This window comes from Molossus molossus, unplaced genomic scaffold (genome assembly GCF_014108415.1).
Source record: "Molossus molossus isolate mMolMol1 unplaced genomic scaffold, mMolMol1.p scaffold_m16_p_10, whole genome shotgun sequence".
NCBI classification, from domain to species: Eukaryota; Metazoa; Chordata; class Mammalia; order Chiroptera; family Molossidae; genus Molossus; species Molossus molossus.
Window position 1 is genome coordinate 42,304,461 of NW_023425345.1, and position 21,425 is coordinate 42,325,885.

General features: G+C 37.2%; 1 protein-coding gene across 7 annotated transcripts in view; it reads right to left on the reverse strand.

Moving 5' to 3' along the window:
• Positions 1-2,644: 2,644 nt before the first annotated feature.
• The window catches only part of KIF21A (kinesin family member 21A), a 154,842-nt gene continuing 136,061 nt past the window's right edge, over positions 2,645-21,425 (reverse strand). For 3 of the 7 annotated variants that reach the window (XM_036251207.1, XM_036251208.1, XM_036251206.1), the window contains 7 exons: positions 17,005-17,141; positions 15,189-15,369; positions 14,430-14,594; positions 11,744-11,861; positions 10,200-10,370; positions 8,605-8,804; positions 2,645-3,915 (listed from right to left, as the gene is read on the reverse strand). In XM_036251207.1, coding sequence (XP_036107100.1) covers positions 3,822-3,915; positions 8,605-8,804; positions 10,200-10,370; positions 11,744-11,861; positions 14,430-14,594; positions 15,189-15,369; positions 17,005-17,141 — 1,066 coding nt within the window. In that variant the 3' untranslated portion in view covers positions 2,645-3,821. Of the gene's footprint in view, positions 3,916-8,604; positions 8,805-10,199; positions 10,371-11,743; positions 11,862-14,429; positions 14,595-15,188; positions 15,370-17,004; positions 17,142-20,951; positions 20,967-21,425 lie in introns of all 7 variants that reach the window. The other 4 variants (XM_036251203.1, XM_036251205.1, XM_036251204.1 and 1 more) reach the window with 2 other exon arrangements.

Consider the following 21,425-nt stretch of genomic DNA (forward strand, 5'->3'; position numbering starts at 1 on the left):
AGACTGATCTAAAAAGGGATCTTAAAATTTAGTGGCTCAGAAAAGAAGTTTTCTCTCTTCCCTGTAACAATCTTGAGCAGGGGTTGGCGAATTACAGCCTGTGGGTTCGTGGTCCTGGTGGAAGCCAGGCTCAGTGTGGAACCCAAGCTGTAGAACGGTGGCCCATGCTTTTCCTAAGTCTAACCCCCACAAAAATACATATTAGAAGGAGCTTGGAATAATGTCATCTGCCACATATGATGGAGTGGACATTTGTCACTAATGTATGTCCGGCAGAATCCCCCATAATACTGTATTTTACCATTTCTAGGATGTATTTCACCAGTTGTAGGATGCGCATTTTTTTTTTTTTACACTTAAACATCACTGAAATTGGGTGCCTCTGACCATTAATGGCATCTTATATTTCCTCTATGGAAGGGGACATCCAATCAAAAACAACGGGGAGAGTAAATGCTCAGCAAATGTTGGCTATTACAACTGTAAACCTCATTGAAAAAGAGGGGACATTAATAGCAGCGGTTACATTTTAAAATAGGTTGAGCATCTCATTACGGTTAGAAATTAGAAAGACAGATAATTCTTATTTTTGTACCATAATGCTCAAATATAGAAATCTGTACACTTTATCATGTCTATAATTTGCAAATACAAAATTCCAGCTACCAGCATCTGCACAGTAGTTGGCAAATCACCTCCTCAACAACATAGCAGGAACACGGTCTCCTTATTCTGGGGCTGAAAACAATTTAAAATAATTTTGAGGTAAGGTATAGACAATGCTTAATAAAAATTACAAACATGAAACAACTTTGTTATATATAGATGTTAATTTAAATTTTTATAAAATACTCCAAATCAGCTGGGAATTAAATTAATAAATGTGGACATAATATGCAAAACTGTCATTACTTTTTAGCTAAAATGCAGAGATTTGAATTTGTAAGAAGAAATGTATCTTTCAAAAAAAAGATGCTATCCTGGGCAGACAAGACATATATTTAATACATAGTGTGGAATAATCCATTTTTTAAGTTTCAGAGGCACTATTTGAACTGTTTTGAGTTTTTGTTAACCACCCTGGATGGGATCGGTAGGAGTCAAGGCTATCTTTTGCTGGTTTGTAAATTAGCCCCCTCCCTCCCTACATGAGGGGCAAGAAGTGACTGAAGAGACAGACCACAGCTGATTGGTAGGTGGCAGGCTTACTAAGCAAGGAACTTACATGAGCCTTGTCTTGGGTGATGGCAAGATGAGTAGCTCTCTGCCCCTGCCGGCCATAATATTTAAAGTTTATACTGAGGCCTTAACTGGGTTGTCACCTATCCCATTCCCATCCCCAAGCTCTCAACACTTCTCTCTCTCTCTCTCTCTCTCTCTCTCTCTCTCTCTCTCTCTCTCTCTCTCTTCCTCTCTCTCTCTCTTCCTCTCTCTCTCTCTCCCTCCCCGCCCCTCCTTTAACAGCTCTGCTGCAGGAACAAGGGCGGAACTTACCTTCCAAGGGGCAGGGTTCGGGGTGAGGAGCCGAGCTAGTGCCTGAATCCAGCTCGCTGGTCAACCTGTGATCATGTCCTCTTGACAACTTCTCCCAGCATCTTTCAAAATTTAAGTCTTAAGAGGACTGGCTCTTTTACATATTCATTTTAATTACATGAACCAGATAAACTCCAACTGAGCCTCCAGCATTTTAAAAGGCAAAACAGACGCAGGGCTTTGTGTTCACACAAGCAAACCCTGCGCTCAGGCTCACCGGGGACCTCTGATGAGGCTCCCAGTCGGGCTCCCGCGCCTGCGTGCTGAGGCACCCAGATGTCCCCGGCAGAGAATTTACCTGGCTTTATGCGAGTGCTGGATTCGTGCTCTCTCCACTCCAGAGGGCAAGCCTCAGCTCAGTCTTGTAATTTCTGCATCTACATTACCTGGCTCGGAGTTTGGTCAGTACACATGTATTTAATAAATTGACAGTCAAATGAGTGAATTGTTGAGCAGTACTCCTGTGCAAAGAAACACTCTGAGAGTAATGAATTTCAAAGTAACCCTGACAACGTCTCTCAGGGGTAGGCCTAGTATCTTCCTTCAGAGAAGGAGACAAAATTACAAAGTAGCTGAGTTTCTCTTTATAGGAAAATCTTTTCTTCAAAACATTTTTTAGAAAATATTTCACTCTTAAATATAACACAATACATAAAATAGGAAAGAGAAATACATGTACAGTTCATCATGTTGCATGGGACCCAGATCAAGCAATAAAACATTGCTGGGGTCCCAGAAGTAACGCCATAGCCCTCAACACCCCAACTCGCTTCTGCGACACCTCCAGTCACATCACCTCCACTTCTCCGAGGAACCAATGTCGCTATTGTCCTAAAATGTATGGGAATGATTGCTATTTGTTTTAACATTTATGTTCAAATGCCTAAATTATATAGCTTGATTTAATTCTTTTAAATAGTGAGTTTTCTTGGTTCATCAAGATTAGGTTATGGTTTAAACTTTTCAAGAATAGTTCATGTCTAGTGAACAAAGAAAGAATGCACATGAAGTGCTGGATTTAAAAAAAAAAATATCACACATAGGTAAAATAAAGTCTACAAACACTGGCTATTTTCATATAAGTAGAAAAAGAACAATACAATAAAAATAATTCATAGCAACATGTTTATTTAAGCCCTAGCTAAGCTTTCATTTACAAGCAAATATTATCAGGGGAGGGAAAAAAATCACAAGACAATATTTCCAAATGTTATACCATCTACATAAAAATTAAACTCGTAGAATTTACAAATTAATATTCTGAGAAGACAAATTATACATCCTTTTGCAAAATCCGATCTACAGCATTTAAAAATTCATACAGTTACAATGTAAGACATTCTCTCTTTACAATCTACCTATTTACATAGCTTTTCCCACCACAGATGATACAGTTTTCATCATAGCTACCAAGTTTGCAAACATAGTGTATTTAAAATATATTTAGCAGCATATAAAAAATTAGACAAAAGGGGGAGGAAATACTACTATTAAATAAAAATGAAATTAAAAGGTAATCATAGAAACAACTCCATAGGAAAATAGATCAAAATATATTTCTGTTAGGACATCAAAAATGTCTCCCATCACAGAATGTATGCACAGCACTAACGAAACAATTTGACGGCGTTTTAGTCCTGAGCACAGGATATAGCACAGTTGCAAAACTTTGGTCAATACAAGTAAACGTCAACATTTAACACAGACTGTTCAACGTTCTTTGTTAGTAGATTAGGGTCAATGCTACCTTATGAAAAATCACCAACACTATTCCCGTTAAGTTTTTCCATTACATTAAAAGAGCTTTGAAATTTGGGAACCCTCCATAGACTGATATAAATACCAGACAAACGGACCACAATTTTACTAACATTTCCAATATGTTTTAATACATAAATCATCTAAACAGACTATGTGAATGAGTTAATAGTGGGTTGCATTATACTGAAGTGTATTTTCTGACTGTCACAAAAGGAGACATTTTATAATTCAGATAATTTGAAAATGTTTTTTATAGCTAGTCACAAAAATCCAGCCACAATAATAGTGCGAATCAAGCAGTATATCAATTTATAGGACATATATGTATTCAGAGGTGTTAATATTAAGCACACAGGATTGTACACAATTTTACTAGAATACATTTATATGCAGAAGTTGGACTCAGATATATTTTCCAGTTAATCCCATTCATAGGTTTTTGCCTAATAAATGCAAGGTAACATTTTCCATGAAGAATATACGGAGTATTATCACAGTATTCAGTTTATGACTATCTTCATTCATGTTTAATTACTGGCAATATCTTCCCCGAGATCTCCCGTGTCGGATATCTGACCATCCTGCAAATTGCGAGCTTTCCAAATTCTCACAGTTCGATCACTACAAAACAATACATTAAAGACCATGAGAAAAGAGGCAGAAAGATAAAGAAATAGCTCTTAGAATTACTTATCATAGAAACATTTTCTGAATAGGTCTTTAATAGATGAAAGTAAAAATATATCTTGTCCATAAGTATATCTAACAGGAATCCATAATAATTAATATTAAAAATAGCTCATATTATCAAGAGTATGTGCCAGGCATTGTTACCATGTGCCCTTTACATTAATGCATTTAATTCTCTTTAACTACAATAAGAAGTAAGTAACTACCATAAGATAGAGCCAAGACGTCTGGTTCCAAGGCCCCATCTCCTATCCACTATACCGCACTCATTATAACAGAAAACAAGAAGTGATGTAACATGATGTCTTCCGTCACAGCAGCCCAGAGTAAGATCAAAGCAGGCCTCTGGAAGGGAGGGGCCTGGGGACAGGGATTCCAGGGGCGTGGTGAATTCGGCAAGGGTAAGGAAGAACTATGTTTACATGAAGTCAGCATAAGGCCACAGAAAAAGCACGAGGCTGTTGAAAAGTGGATTAATGCTCCACCTATCATAGAACACACAGAATGTGCAAGGTGTTTCTGAGGAAACTTATTTTTGTTCACCCAGTGTATGGGCACTGAGGACCAGTCATTAGATAATCACATTTCCTTCCATGTCTCTTATGGCTTAAAGGGAATGTTGCTTTTTTCCATTTTCCTAATAAACCCAAACCCAAAAGAGTTTCCATAGAATTTTAGAGTAGAAGGCCCTTCAGAGATTATGTAGTCGGTTTCAAGGATAAGAAGAGTCCAGTGACTTTCCCACTATGTAACATAGTAGAGGGCAGAGCTGAGCCTCCAGTCCAGGCTTTCTAGTTTTTAATCAGTGATCTTCTCACTCCTAAGAGTTCTCATCATGAAGGGGAAAAAAAAAACAACAATGTTTTTCTTTCCCTTTTTTTTTTTTTTGTTCAGGTAGAGTGGGAGGGAGAGAGAGGAACAGAGAGAGAGAGAAACATCAATGTGACAAGTGGCTGCCACCGCACAACCGACCAGGGCCGGGGACAAACTGCAACCGAGGTACACGCCCTTAGCGGGAACCGAATCCGGGTCTCTCAGGACTGCAGGCTGACGCTCTAACCGCTGAGCCAAACCGGCCAGGGCTCTTTCCCTTTTTTTTATACTTATATGAGATGAAGGATGTTAACTACACTTACTGTGGTAATCATTTCACAATCTAAGTCAAGGCATTGTGCTGTACATCTTAAACATAGACAGCCCTACACATCCATTGTATCTTAATAAAACTGGGAGGAAAATAATAATCCCATCGATCTACACAGCACACGTACATTGATAACAGCAAGGATATATGTTCGTTCACCCACTCATTCATCCAATGCCATTTATTCATTCAACTATCAACTCATCAAATGTTTATTGAGAATTTGCTGTATTCCAGGTACTATTCTAGATGTTTAAGATAAATTTTAAAATAAAAATGAAAAACAAAATCTATGCCTTTTTAGACACGCAAGAGGAGACAGATAATAAACCATAATAAATAATTAAATTATAAAGCGTATTAGAAAAGTATAGAAAAAAGAAAGACAGAGCATGGCAAAGGGGACAGTGGGTGCTACGTTTTAGAAGAAATAACAATTTTTAATAAAAGGACAATGTCACTTTTACTGAGAAAGAAAGACATTGGAAGACGTTTAGGATATCTGGACACAAAGCACCGCCCGTAAAGGGTGCACCCAGGGCAAGTATCCTAAGGCAGTAGTGAACTCGGGATGTCCAAGGACCAGCAAATAAGTTATCAGGGTTACAAAAGAACAAGGAAGAACATGTGAGAAGGTAAGGTGTGAGAGGTAACAGATGTTCAGAGGGTCAGATCAAATATGGCCTCCTGGGTGAAATGGAAGACAGCTGCATAATTTTGAGCAGACAAGGAATATGATTTGACTTAAGAGACTTTAAAGACTTCCATCTCGAGAATAGACTACATACAGGCAAGGGGCCTTGTTTCGGAGACTCCTGTAGCAATTCAAGAGGTGCTGCTGGTGGATCAGTGAGGTAGCAGAAGACGTGATGAGAAGTGGTCAGATTTGATATATAATTTAAAGGTAGAACCAACAGGATTTGCTAATGGATTGGATCTGGAGTTTGAGAGAAAGGGAGGAATGAAGCGTCCTGGCCTGAGCAACACAGAAGAAAGGGAAGCCACCAACGGAGACGGAGAAGTCTGCAGGATGAGCAGGTTTCTTGGGAAGATTGGGAGGTCAGCTTTGGACATAGTAAGTTCAGGAAGACTGAACTGCCACTACCAGTCATAACAGAGACCTTGTGCCAGGTTAGCTCTCCTGCGATATACAAAGTGAAAATCAACGCAATACATGGAACAAACGTGTTCAGACCCTGGGCAATGGGAGGGAGGGGGCTACGACCCCTGAGAAAAGGGGAACAAAGGTGGTGAGCTCCGTGACAGCACTGGCTTTCGCCCAGAAGCGCTTTCCAGACCACAGTTCAGGAAGGGAAATCCAAGCAGAAAAACCACGGAATCATTTTGCTGAGGACATAGAAATGAAAATCTCCCAGGTGTGAAGCAGCTGGAATTTGCAAAAACCATGTAGAAAAGAGAAGAGAGCTCTGCAGAAAGAACTGGGAGCTACGGGGAAAGAACTCCATAAATCTACGTAGAGGGCCCACATGCCTGACTAAATTCTAACCTGCACAGGAATGATGGACTAAGCCAGACCAGAAGAAACAACTGTTAGTGAGCCATAAGTTGAACAATTTCCGGAGTTCACAGAGGGCTAGGAGATGTTAAAGTTCAGATCAGTAAAGGAGAGAGTTATCATCAAACACCAAGAACATTCAATAGACATCCAAGAAGGGTTAAAAACAAGTTTCAAAGAGATGAAGCTGCACCACGAGTAACTTGACTGCCTGAAAAAATCAAACACTCTATAAAAATCAAGATACTGCAAACACCGCGTTATAATGTTTAACATCCAATAAAACATCACTTGACATTTTAAGAAAAACAGGAAAAGTGAGACCCATGATTATGAAAAAAAATCAGTCAATGACAACAGACTCAGAAATATCAGATAGGATGGAATTACTGTACAAGGGTCTTACAATTACTATACAGATTATGAGTTGCCTCAGTTTTAGCACCTGTAAAATAGGAATTATATTTACCTTCTAGAGTTCTTACGAAGACTAAATGAATTAATGCCTGGAAAGCACTTAGAACAACTCCTGGCAGACACTACACACATACAAATGTTTTTTGTAACAAATAAGTAGAACTAATTTGAAAAGAGGCCTTCTGATTTTATTGGCTATTATCTGATTTTTAAGTTATGTAATAAATACGTTCCCATCTGATACATTATGGATAAACTGAGAAGAAGTTCAGGTTTTCAAAAATAAGGCAATACAATAGAAGAGAGGTAAATACAGTAAATCATACTCACCCACCAGACCTAAGTGATACACAATACGTCTATAGTCCTATATTGAGTGTCCAACTGCTCTGAGGGGTATTCTCTTATTTTCAGTAAATTATCAAGGACACAACAAGTTTCCAAGGGAATAAACAAAGACAGTGACTCTTAAGAAAGTAATGCATGATGAAAATAGTGTCAACAAAGCATTGACAGTAAGCACTTTAGAAAAACACAAATTGGCTTTGGTGTACTTTAGAGGTGAAAGAAAGTAACTCTAAATGAAAAGAGGGGTTTTTACGGAAACGTCACAAGTAAGAGATAGCCAAGAAATATAGTGGGGGTTTCAAAACAAAGTCGGGGTAACCAAGCATTTAGAATAGACAAATCAAGAAGATGCTCAAATTAAGTAATATGACTGGTGCACAAATGACCTAGAGAGAGTTTCAAAATAGATACTGATAAGAAATTACATTTTATTTGAATGAGACCAATGCCTCGCATTATAGTACATGTGCTTTCCTTTTCAAAGGACTTATATGTCATTTTCTCAATGGAGCCTTCGGTGACCGCCCTATTATGTAACACCTGCCCCATGATGTTCTTATCCCCCTTTCCCTGCTTTATTTTTCTCCATTGCACGTATCACCATTTAATATCTTTTACTTATTTCTTTTTTTCTCGTTAGAATGTAAACTTCAGTTTGGGTCTGTTGTGTTCACTTTTCTAGTCCCAAGAGCCTGGACCAGTGCCTGACACACGGGAGGTGCATCATTCATTACTAAATGAACAAACGAATCAGCCAACCAGGAGCAGGAAGCAGATGCGTGAACTTATACTTGAAAGGGAGGTAGAAGAGGCACAAAGAGATTTTTTTTAAATGACTTGTTCTAAATGTTCATATAGGCAACTTTTTTCTAAAAAAAAAAACTTTAGAAATTAGTCACCATCTATGAATAACTTTATAAAAAGTGAAATCACCAGGGGAAGGTCTGGCAGCAGACTTCTTAGCATAAGCAGAGTGCTAACATAGCAGTAGGCCGGAAGCCTAAACTCAGTGCTCACAGTGCACATCCGAAAACATGAATGAAGACATCTTAAGGCAGACATGAGAATGACTGTAATAAAAGAGGGATTTCAAGATTTCCATGCTCTACATTTCCAGATATTTACACCCTATAATATTTATTAAATCTGAACACAAGCAGCCAATACAGAGAAAAATCACATAGAAAGAACTTACTCGGCTGCAGTAAAAATGTGGGTGGAATTAACACAGATGGCGTTGATAGGACTATCGTGACCCTTCATCTCTCCAACTGGCACGAAGGTCTCCATGTTCCAGAGCTTCAGAATGCCCCCTCTGCAGCCACTGAGCAGAACGGGGTGGCCTGGCACGACGCCCAGGGCACAGACCCAGTCCTTATGAGCATTTGGAACTTGCTGAGAGAAAAAAGAGAAACCGGAAACTTAAGGGGAGCTTTCCAAACATCCACTTTCACACTCAGAAATGTTACAAACATTTTTATTGATACAAATCAATTTTTGGAATGCTGAATGGCCTAGAAACTGTGAAAATCATTTTCTATACAATCACTTTTAGGGACTTAAAGGAATAAACCTGCAATTTGCTCCTCAATGTGCCTCACAAATTATCATCGGTAATATCAGTATTAAAGGCCTATAATGTTAAAAAACTATAGAATCTAAAAGACCTGGGAACAAAATTTGTTAAACATTATATCCCTCTCATAGGCAGTAAATATCTCACTTTTCTCAAAATGTATTTAATACAATGAGTTTGAAAACTAAACCTGGCATGTAGACCCTAAGGACTGCCTCATAAAATCACTGACTTAAACTTTTGGTAGAGAATATGGAAACCTAAACTTTTTGTAGAAGACCGGAGCTAACTTATAATTTATAATAAGTGAGCAATAATTATAAGTTCAGACAGTATGACTATATTTTATGCATAAACGTTTTATATACACAATATAAATGTCACACCATGAATGTGTCTATAAAAGCTGTTGAATGCAATCTATGCATCTATTGCCATTTTTTTCTATTAATATCCATGCTATTTTTGTCTTTGTCTAGTCACAAGCAGGAAAGTGGTAGCTACTGCAATATGTACACTCCCAAACATGTATGGGGAAAGGCTTGAAACTGAGAACAATTTCATCTGTTAACCAATTTCTTCCCCTGGGAACTGGCAAAAGACAAATTTGATTGTGCTGACACAACACTTTAACCCAACCACTGTTCTGTAAGAACTGAGAGACCGTCGCTTTGGATGCATGAAGAAGTCTTCGTAAGGTGAAGAATCATGTCCACTGCTTCGGTTTTAGGTAACCTTGGTACTCTATGGAATATGTACGGGCACATATAACAAAACAAAACAATACAAAATGAGAAACTATCACTGCTCTGCTCCAAGACTGATTTTATTTAATGAACACATGCACGGGACCATCCCAGGTCTTTCAACACTTATCAGTGTTAGTCTCCTTTTATCTATGAGGTATTATTAAATGCTGAATGTTGCCCTTCCGTACTTAGTCACTTGGTGGGTGAGAATGAGACACTCCTTAAGAGGAAGGCTTTGTTCATATTATTCCTGAACAATGGATATCTACATGGAGGCTCTTCAACCTTCTTTTTTTTATTTTTTTGGTACGTGCCCCTAGCGGGAACCAAACCCAGGACTCTCTGGTCCACAGGTTGACACTCCAACCGCTGAGCCAAACCGGCCAGGGCTCTTCAACCTTCTTAAGCAGACTCCTGAATGGCTTTGAAGCACCCACTCTATTCCATGAAACGGTTTTTCATTACCTGTAGAAGGTCTTTTTGCGCCAAGTCCCATTTTTTGATTCCATTATCTCTGGACCCACTAAATAGGTGATCTCCTTGTATGGTTAGCGCCTCGATGCCATCATAATGAGGGGGCTCAAAGTTGTGGGTGGGACTCACAGTTCCAAGAGCCCCCTCAGTTACATCAAACATCTAAAAAATAACAGATAGAAAGTCATACTTAACTTAAAGAAAGTACCTATATATGTCCGTTCTTAGACACACATACACATGAATATTAACCAGACATTTGTTTTGTTGAATACTTACTAAGTTAACTGTGTTAACCTGGACTGAACCACTCGGAATGAACCTGAGTCCAGTTTTCACACCACTTTTGCTTACATGTCACATGCTTACATGTCTGTAGGCTTTTAAGAAAGGCACCCCATTTTTTCACGTACAAGTGTACAAACAATATGCTCAAAAATAAAAATGCTACATATCAATCCAGTTGAAATTCAAAAAAGTGATATGATTGCTATGTAAACACTATTAGAAAGCTCTGCAGCCCTGGTGGCCATCTCAAATTCCCTTAAATTTTTATTTTAAAACCTTCCATTCCCCTCAGTTGCCCTCATCTCTCTAAGTTGTTCACCTTGTGATTTCCTAAGAAGGCCAGCATGACCAAAGATATATTGTTGCACCCTTTCCTCCATTCCGAAGTTTCCTTTTATCTTCAAACATTCTCTTACCCTTTCTCTTTTTTTTCAGATGCTAGTGTACACAAGGGTCACGTATTTGATCTGATTCTAACTCGTCCTACCACTTTCATCAATTACCACTTCACTCTTCTTACCCTTTTCTTCTCCACCGAGCCCATTTCCTAAGCATATAAATGTGCTCGAGCTTACTATATACAGTATCCTATCCCCCTACTCATTCTATTTTCAGATCACTAACCCATTTTTCATCTCCTAATCAAAGCTTCTGGCAAGAGCACTTACACTCTTTCTATTTCTCTTACTGCATCTTCTCTTTATTTCTATTGGTTCTTGCAGGTATTCCCCAAGGCTGAGTCCTGTCGACTTCTCTCTCCTTTGGCCATGTCGTCTACTCTAATTCCTTGAACAGCTGCTTCTAATTGAATGGCTCCCAAACCTACGTCTCTAGGTATAACCATCATAAGCTCTGGACTTGCCTTTCAGACAGCCTGCTGGCCTGCAGGAGATGTCCTCTGTTAGCAGCTCAAATGTAACACGTCCAGAATCAAACTATACATCTTCCCTCAGCTTATCTGCTAATTTTTACAAAATCTGAAGCCATTATATGCTCAGTATAAAAGATAGTGACAATGAGACTCAGGTATTAGTTGGATGACTGAGTTAAAGTTAAAATCCCTCCCAACCTATCTTCTATCAGAAATGAGAATACGTGATTAAACAAAATGATAAAATCAGGAACTACGAGTGAGGACAAGGTCAGGAAGAAAAAGCAAAGAAACGGGAACAAAAAAAATGATTAAGAGAAAGGCTGAATGAGTTTCAATACTTCAAACTGTAATTCAACAGCTCTACTATACACACTTTGATGTAGTGATCCTTGGAACCAGTGATGATTAGATCCTGTCCATTGGAAATCTGATCTACAGTAAGGCACATCACAGGGCCTAGATGTCCTGTTAACTTTCCTGTAGACTGAAACCTTTAAAAAAAAAAAGAAAAAGATTTTTCTTTGAAAATATTTCTTAGCATGCTGAGGCCAAGTCTCAATATAAATAATCTATATTCTTTGATAAATAGTTCACTAATTTTTTATTTTAGCTACACCTCTATGTAACTCTATTCAAATTAGTTTTTTTTTCCTAATGGCCAAACTAATCTATTCTATGATGGAAGTGGAAAGAGTCCTAAAGAAGTTATTTCAAAGCTGACTAATGTCATGTAGGTAGTAAACAAAGAGGCAGCAAAAGTCTAAAAAATTGTGCTAACTTTAACTTAAGTCCAGGTAAACATTAATCTGTTAAATGTCCATACATGTGATAGACAAACATATCACTGACGTTATTAGTTCCAATTTTAAATTTGATTAAAACAACTACATAATTAATATAACTTGTCTAACAAATAACAATACAGAGAAAATAAGATTATTTTGTTAAATACACACACAAATACTCTCACATATACAAATACACATATATGCACTCATACACACATATATACATACATATACCTATGTACACATATGTGTATGAGATGTACATCAGAAAACAGGTGGTACATTCCATCAGTTATTATAAATATATGAAAATAATCAGAACAGCCCTGACAGTGTGGCTCAGTTGGCTGGGCATTGACCATGCACTAAAAGGTTGCTGGTTCAAATCCCAGTCAGGGCACATGCCCGGAGTTGCAGGCTCAATCCCTGGTAGGAGGTGTGCAGGAGGCAGCTGATTGATGTTTCCCTCTCACATTATGTTTCTCTTTCCTTCTCCCTTCCTCTCTCACTACAAAAAAAAAAAAAAAAACTTAAAATAAATAATCTGTGTTGTCTGTAAGATAATACTTTAGAAAGACAAGAAAATGACCAGAACCTATATCAAGCTGGTAGAAAAAGTTACGGTGTCCATCAACAGGTAGTAACAACAAACCTTCGTTTCACAGTCCTACCTCAAATCAAGTTGCCAAAATACAGAGAAGTATTTGGCTTTCTGGATATTAGTTTCTTGAAAACTATTCTCTTAGTTACTTTGTTAAGATGAACCTATATTTAATCATGTTGCTGAAATCAACCAGTTCTCACAGGATGTACCTTTTCAACAAATGAAAAAGTATGAAGATTTTCAAAAGCTGGTGTCTTTTCTGCCCTATGTCATGATTTGAGTATCTTCCTCTATGGTGTTCCTAATAAGAGTAAAATTTAGTATCTTCAAGAATAAACTGACTCCTCACTTTTCTAATTTTCTTAAACAAGCCCTGTTTTACGTTTTCTGTACTTTATTTCTAAAACAGTACCAAGGACAGTGGTTCCTGTCTTTCTTTCTCGCTCATCTATCTACAAATTATGTTTGTTATACTTCTTCCGCCATCTGTTTAAATGTTATGTTATAACTAGTTATTCTCAAAGTTTCTCCAATAAATAAATATTTTTCTCCAAAAAATCCTTTGATTTACCACGGACAAAGCCCTTCTAGATGGGAGGTACCTTGTACACCCAAATTGGAAACTTTACCCAGTAGCCTGTAATTGCCTGTTCAAAGGCCTTTATCCTCCATTATAACATGAGCTCCAAGAAGGTAAATGCCACTTCCGTCGGGTGTAGTCTTTATTCCCAGGACCCGACACAGCGTTGGGGCAGTGCCTGCTATAGTTGATGTTGAATAAGTATTTGCTACCTAATAAATGAATACTCTCTTGCTGCCAAAATTTTAAGAACCAGAAAAAAAACAACAACTAAAACACCCAACTAAAGGATAAAAACTCATATTTCAAGGCAAATGAAAATCAAGGATTCAATGCCTTACATTTCAATTTATCAATCTTTTTTTCTTTTTAACCCCTTTATCTTCTTAATATATATATATATATATGTATATATATTTGTTGTTGTTAATCCTCACCTGAGGGTATTTTTCCATTGATTTTTAGACAGAGTGGGAGGGAGAGAGAGAGAAACAGTGACGTGAGAGACTCCCATAGATTGGTTGCCTACTGCACGATTCTGACCAGGGCCGGGCATCGAACCTGCAACCCAGGTACGTGCCCTCGACTGGGAATCAATGCTCTAACCACCAAGATAAACCGGCCAGTGCATATTTATTTATTTATTTATTTTATATTCACAGGAACCCTTTAAGGTTTTGTGCCCACATTTGTTCAATTAAGTTTATAAACTGAAAAATTAGAGATATGTTTAAATAATGTTGTAAAACATAATTCTTTCAAAGGTACTAATAAAAGTAGAATGAGAATCCTGGTCTTGTCCTAGAACACAACGCAATTCGTAGACCAATATTAAGAAAGGCTACTATTTCAATTCTATTTTCCTTCATATACTCCCCCCACGCTCCTTCCCCCAGGAATGCAACTTAAAAGAAAGGAGATTTGCTAATGAGAACAGAAGAGGCATTTAGGGGTGTTGGTCTGAATAGAAAAGCCTATGGTTTTAACATTACGTTCTGGGGCTATAAAAATTAGATCTCATATGCACTAGTAATGTCTGAAAGTTATATTTTCCACGTGTAAAAAGTACATCTTCTTGACAGTCTACCTTTTAAGATCCCACATTCTGACAGCATTTCCAGAAGCCGCGTACAGGAAAGTGCCGGTTGGGTTCAGTGCAATTTGATTGATCTGGTTCTCTCCGGAAGGAATCGCAACAGTCCGGCTGGTGCTGGCCGAACAAGCATCGCCAGGAGTCACTTGACCTGAAGACCTTAACAGGGACAGAATAAAACAAAAAAGTCACGTTTCTGCACGTGCATTCGGCTGAAAATTCCATGAATTCCTAGGAAAACTGCTTTAAGCAGCAAGATCTGTGTCCTTGTTGTCACTGTACGCACAGAACCTAGCACAGCAGCTCACACACATATAGTTGGCACGTGGAATGTTTTGAATAAATAAAACCAGATGGCATGGCTTAGAACCCTTAAACTGCAATTCTATCATAAAGCTAGGAATTATAAGCCCTGAGTCAGGAATGACTAAGATATCGTTCAGAAAAGACTAAGTGACAAAGATTTAAAAAACAAACAAACCTCAACAAATGATAGTGTCACAAAGGTAATTCATTTTCCTCCAGCTTCCAGAAACCCACTGAGGACCCGGCCTCCCAAAGGACCAGGCCAACCAATATTCCTTTCATCTAGAAGATCTGCCGTTTGAATTAAAGCCTCTAAGGAAACATTTCAACATCCTTTGGAAGTGAACAGGTATGAGTAAAAGAAATACATTTCTAGTGCTATCTTTTCTTATATTTTGTAAACAAGAACTATTGGCCCCTTATGCTACTTGTTTTTGAGTTACTTACGTCAGCGTCCGAATGCATTTTGCTGAGTCTCGGATATCCCACACCTTAATATAAGATGTTGACACAGTGAAGACCAGACTTGTATAATTACAGTATTTTACAGATACGACATTGTTGGGATGGCCTCCCAGTGACATTATCTCCTGCCCTGTCACCAGATTCCATACTTTACAAGTACGATCTAAAACAAACAAATTAAAAAATGGAAAATATTGTCAATATGAACTAAATGAGGTTCTCTTATCAATAAAAAATATTAAAGCAATGTATCTCCTATGAGAAGAACATGGGATAAGAACACAGTAATTACCCCATTAATCTGTCACAGGCACCCTGACTCCATCCCTGAACCTCCGCAGCAGGTTCCAGGGCAAAGTAGGTGTAAAGAATTAGATGAAAGCCAGGGATGTCTGCTGTATGCATTATGTGGTACTTTTTTTTTTAATATATAAAATTTCAAAATACAGCAAATAAATCTTGCTTCAGATTGCCCCCTGGATTTAAAATGACCATCCCAAATCAGCCTCTTCCAAACATTGTGCTTTGATCACGTCCCTACCTCCTCGCAACGCACCATACAAGTAAAACACAAACACCTTTCTTTTCCAGGGATCACTGCAGGATGGATTTTATTTTTGACACAAAAACATAAGCATAAAACGATTCTGTTTTGTTTTCCTGACAAGTTGACTCTCTAATTATCCCGGAGAGATAAGTTTCATCTGAATAATTAGAAAAGTATATTCTCAGAGCAAATTATTTTTAAATTGGAAACTGTTTGCCATCATTTACAGTTCGTAAGTCCCAGCTAGATTCCTGTATGTCCCTCATAATCAATGAACGATAAATGTTTGCTGATGGAACTGAATCTTGTAACATCCCTAAACACTAATAACTTTTACTAGCTCCCCCGATTACTGTACATGCTTCCTCTTTACCTTTCTAGCCTTGTTGTCTTCCACTTCTCTTACATATACTCTACTAGTCAACCCAAATGGATTCACCTTCAAATATACCCCACTCTTACTTCCATGTTTCTGCTCATTTGTTCTGTAATCTTGGTTGCCAATCCTTACCTGTCAGTATGCAAACCATCCTATAAGGTTCCTTCTAAATGCCTTCTTGTCAAAGCTGTCCTCGTTTCTTACAGCTTGTCAAATCTCTCCCTTTTCCAAAACCCCTAAACTCTTGGCCTATAACTCTTCTAAGCATATATAGGTGATTTCTAGTTACCAGCAATTGTACCAAAGGGATTAAGAGAGCAGGTTTGGGGATGAGTAGACTTGGTTTTCCAATCCCAGCTCTTCCACTTCCTAGCTAAGTCTTTCTGGGAAAATTATTTAATTTCTTGAATCCTCAGTGTTTTTTTATTTGTAAAATGAGATGCAACAGGTACCTCTTTGAGGTTGTAGTGAGAATTAAGTGAGATATAATATGTATAGTGTCTAGCATAGTCTGTGACATAGTGAGTGTTCAAGAGATGGTGAGTGTTCCCCACCTTATTTCCTTTACCACACTGTACAATGCAATGGCCTCTCGTAAATTTTCATATAAACCGCATCACTACACTCAGGGCCTTGCATGTGTTCGGTGTTCAATTACCAAAAGGAGATGTATTCTTTCAACATAGCATCAACAGAGATTTTTACTTTCTTCCCAACTATGAAATGATTTTATAGTGTATACAATTCAGGGGTTGAGCTGATTATCTCTCAGATTCTTATGAGTGTTAAGCAGTTTCATTCACTTTTCAAAATTTGTTAAAAATGCAATCGTTTTTTAAAAAACCCGTTCAGTCGCCCTATGAAACTAGCACCTTTTGACCCGGTGAAGAGGAGATCGTCGGTGGAGTCCACACAGAGCACAGCTTTCGTGTGCCCTTCGGCCATGTGAACACACTGCAGTGCGGAGGCTCTGATCACTCTGGAGGCAGGAAATGGGTTGATTATGCCCCTGAGGCCAGGAAGAAAAAACAACACGACTTACTTCAGTAGCTATATCCTGAGACTAATTTTAGTTTTTCCCTGACTCTAAGAAGTCTTTCTAGGTAATTAGTAATAAAATTCAGACTGCTCCCTCAACTCTTTTTTAAGCGAAGGACAAAGACAACGGGTGGAGCAGCAATAGTAGCGATGACAACGAATGAGGCACCAGCTAGCCACGCTCCTCGAAGAGCGACCCATGATGCATTGGGTTTCCTTATCAACAATTCTACCTCTTCAAAGTTTACAGAAGTAATATCCGAAGCTGTTTGCGTGTTGTGAATTTTGACAAATAAGAAACTATGTATGATAGTGACTAGAAGATGTGATGTCTTGCTGGATTGTGATTCGATGTCAAAAAGGATTTTTTTGAGAAAGTATAACACATTAACACCTAAAACACTAAGAAAGCAAATTTCAAACAAATGTGGAAAAAAAAAAGATTGCATGGACAGAAATTCTAAAGGGTGAATGGTTAAAAAATATAAAAAACTTAAAGAAAACACTAATAATCTCAAAGAAGATAAAAAGAGTGAGAATTTAAAATAATTGTGGGGTTCTTCAGGAATCTTTCCCATAAGTTTAATGTTTCTGGAGTTTCTGCTTTAAGCTACTGGTCTATACACTATGGAAGTCACAGATTATCAAAATAATTATTCTTATCCTAAAGGAGTTTAATACAAGATCTGAATTAAAAATAACTGTGTCAGGAGGACTAAAGATGAGAATGAATTAAGACATGATAAATATATCAGTCAAATGTATCTTCGCTTAGAGCAGGAAGAAAAATTATATTGAAATATGTCCATTATATAAAACATATGGCATAATATTCGGACAACACAGAGATAAAACAAAACTGTTTCCTTCTATATTCTTGATTTTTTTAAAAAAATCTTCAAGATATATAAGGGGAAGAAATGACTATGAAGAAATATGAGTCCAGCCCTGGCCAATTTGGCTCAGTGGTTAGAGCGTCGGCCTGCGGTCCGGAGAGACCCAGGTTTGGTTCCCACTAAGGGCACGTACTTCGGTTGCAGTTTGTCCCCAGCCCTGGTTGGTCATGCGGGTGGCAGCCGCACGATGTGTCCCTTCACGTCGATGTTTCTCTCTCTCTCTCCCTTCCTCTCTCTCCCTCCCACTCTATCTGTACAAAAAAATGGAAAAAATATCCTCGGGTGAAGATAAAAAAAAAAAAATGAGACCAAACTAAGTAGAGCTAAAAACAGAGAAATTCAATGGGTTCAAGTATTTTGGTTTTTAAGTCATCATATCATAGATTTTTGAAAGTATATGCCATTGTGGGGACAAAATCAATGGAGCACCTTCATTGGTACTCTACGAAGATCAGTGATAGGAACAAATGCAGACCCAATTCCAAAAAAAAGGAAAAAAATTAATTTCAGAAATTATAGATGAATAAAATCATTATAAACATTTAAAAATAAAAGCTCATCAATAAGAGATAATATGAGCTCACTGATCTCATAAAGGAAGTTCTTTGTTGGGTTCCTAGGCAGCAAAATAGGGGAATGTCATATTCTCAATATATGTTGATTCCAATAAGGCTCATACAATAAGCCTTTCAAATAAAATCCTTGTGGAGATGGGTTAGCATGCAACTGTTGTAGTAAGTTAGTTTCAGGGGTGCTAATGGATCAATGGTCCTATCAGTCTGAAAGGAAGTCTTCAAAATCTAGTCAATTTTTTCTTGCCCCTAAGACAGAAATGGTATGTTTATTAAATTGATACATTAAAAAGCTGGCTACTGTGTTGTATTGCGTAGGAAAATGACAAACAAAATTCACTTGTTGCTAAGTATGTACTTAGTGTGAAAACAATCATCAAATGAAATTTAAACATAAATTTAAGTCAAAGATGTAACAGAATGCTCGAAGAAGAAAAGGGGCTTAAGTGATTTATTGAATACACGATTAATGGATCGACAATTAATGGTTCCTCTCCCAACATTTGCAATGATTTGTTCAATTAAAGTAAATATTTCAGGAGAAAGAAAGTAATAGAGCTGCTATATTCTGCTGAGGCCACATCTGGGATGGAGTTGAGTTCCAGATGCCTCATTTTAAGATCACTGAAACACTGAACACTTTCCAAAACAGCAGAAGCAGAAGGAAGGATCTGTAAACTCTATAACATAAGGAACAGATGATGAACCTGGCCTACTCAGATGATAAAAAACGTTCACTGGGAGAACACAATAGCACAGTTAAAGGACTGAATATTTAAAGAACTACCACACACACAGAAAAAGAGGTATTGGGTTAATTCCAGTACAGCTCAAGAGGAATGATGAAAGACCAATGAACAGAAATTTAAAGGGGGTAAATTTAGGCTCAGGATTAAAAAAAAAAAACAAATTTTATTTTTAGGGTCTAGATATAACGATTTCAAAAAGTAAAAGAAGCTCCTCATCACTGGAAATGATACTAGGAATTTTTATCACTAGATATATAAGTATAAAGTCTAATGCTGTTATTTGCATACAAGTGTCAATTTGAGATTCTTGAAATTAATGCTCAGTAACTTGTTTGTAGTGTAAGAATTTAACAAGCCCTGGTCAGTGTGCCTCAATGGTTAGAGTGTTGGCCCATGGACCGAAAGGTTCAATTCCAATCAAGGACACATACTTGGGTTGCAGGTTCAATCCCCGCTCCAGTTGGGGTCATGCAGGGGGCAACCAATCAATGTGTCTCTCTTACATCAATGTTTATCTCCCTCTCCCTGTTTCCGCCACTTCCCTCCCACTCTATCTAAAAATCATTGCAAAAATATCCTCAGGTGAGGATTAACAAAAAAAGAATTTAACCAGATTAAAACTGAAATGGAAGTAAAACCTCCTCAAAAGTCTGACTCTGACATTTGAAATCCTCCTCTTGCTGTAAGGTGATTAGCTATGAACTGAAGCCGTCAAACTATTGCTTTACATGCTCAAAAATATGATCTAATGCAGCCAACTGCTACTGCTACATCTCTAACAGAAAATATATGTGCATATTCCAACAAGCTGACTATAAAGAAAATAATTCATGATAATCGTCTAAGGGCTGTTTTTGATTTGCATTTAATGACACAAATCATCCTTAAAAGAAAAATCAGTAGCCTCAAGTATGTGACAACATCTCCAAAAGATTTCCTTCCTTCCAATTAACAGCTTTATTTTAAGACTTTACTAAATCTTTCCCAATGATATAACATCCAACACAACTCTGTTATGTCAAAGGTTGTAATATTACAAAAGTATTTAGTAAATGTTTGCCACCAGGAACTTATTTATGTATGGCCCAGCTCCAGGAGAGACTCTTTTTTATTCTTACATGTTTTAATATCATTGATTATTCACACTTCTGAAGAAAAATAATCTCAACATTAAATATAGCATTTTATGAATTAGACACTGAAAAATGCTCTCAGATATTCATAATATTAGGGTGTGTGTGTGTGTATATATATAATATATAACATATAATATATATAATTATATATATAATATATATATTACCTTACACCAAAAATAATAGAAAAAATATAGAAATTAGAAGCATACATCCATGGTATTTTTTTTTCTATTAGAATTACTCTATTTACATTCTGAAATATAGAAGTCAACTTTAAAATACTTTCTTTAAGTTAAATTTAAATGTTACAAACTTATAAAACAAACCTGATTTAAGGGAAAAATAAGTTTATTGTTGTTCTATGAAACCAGTAAAGCTTGTAATACCATGAATGAGACTAATTTCTTCTTCCTCCCCCTGCCTACCTTTTGGAGGATCTACTGATGATCAGCAAAATGGCCACAAAACAGGGGAAATGAGTGCAAAAAGAGAGAAGACAAATGATAAGTGGGAAGAAGAAATGGTAGAGAGAAGAGAGAGAAATTAAGGGTCCAAAAAATCCATAACATGGAAAATTGCAACATTGTTATTTTAAAAATAGTATCAACTAATAGAACATATTTATTTTCAAAAAGTTCTTCTACATTCTAGTTCTTTCTATATTTTTGGTACCATAGTAATCTTTTTTTCTGGCATCCTTTTTTACTTTTAATTGCAAAACCTGCCATAAACTCTTTTTTAAAATTGCTAAACAAATAAGAAAAAATAACCATACTGACCTCCCACACTCTATAAGGTATTAGAAATAAAAAATTGTTGAGGAGCAAAATTTCTTAAAATCAGTATTCATAGAACTTAATTACTTGTAAAGAAAAAATTCAGATTAAAGATAGAAAACA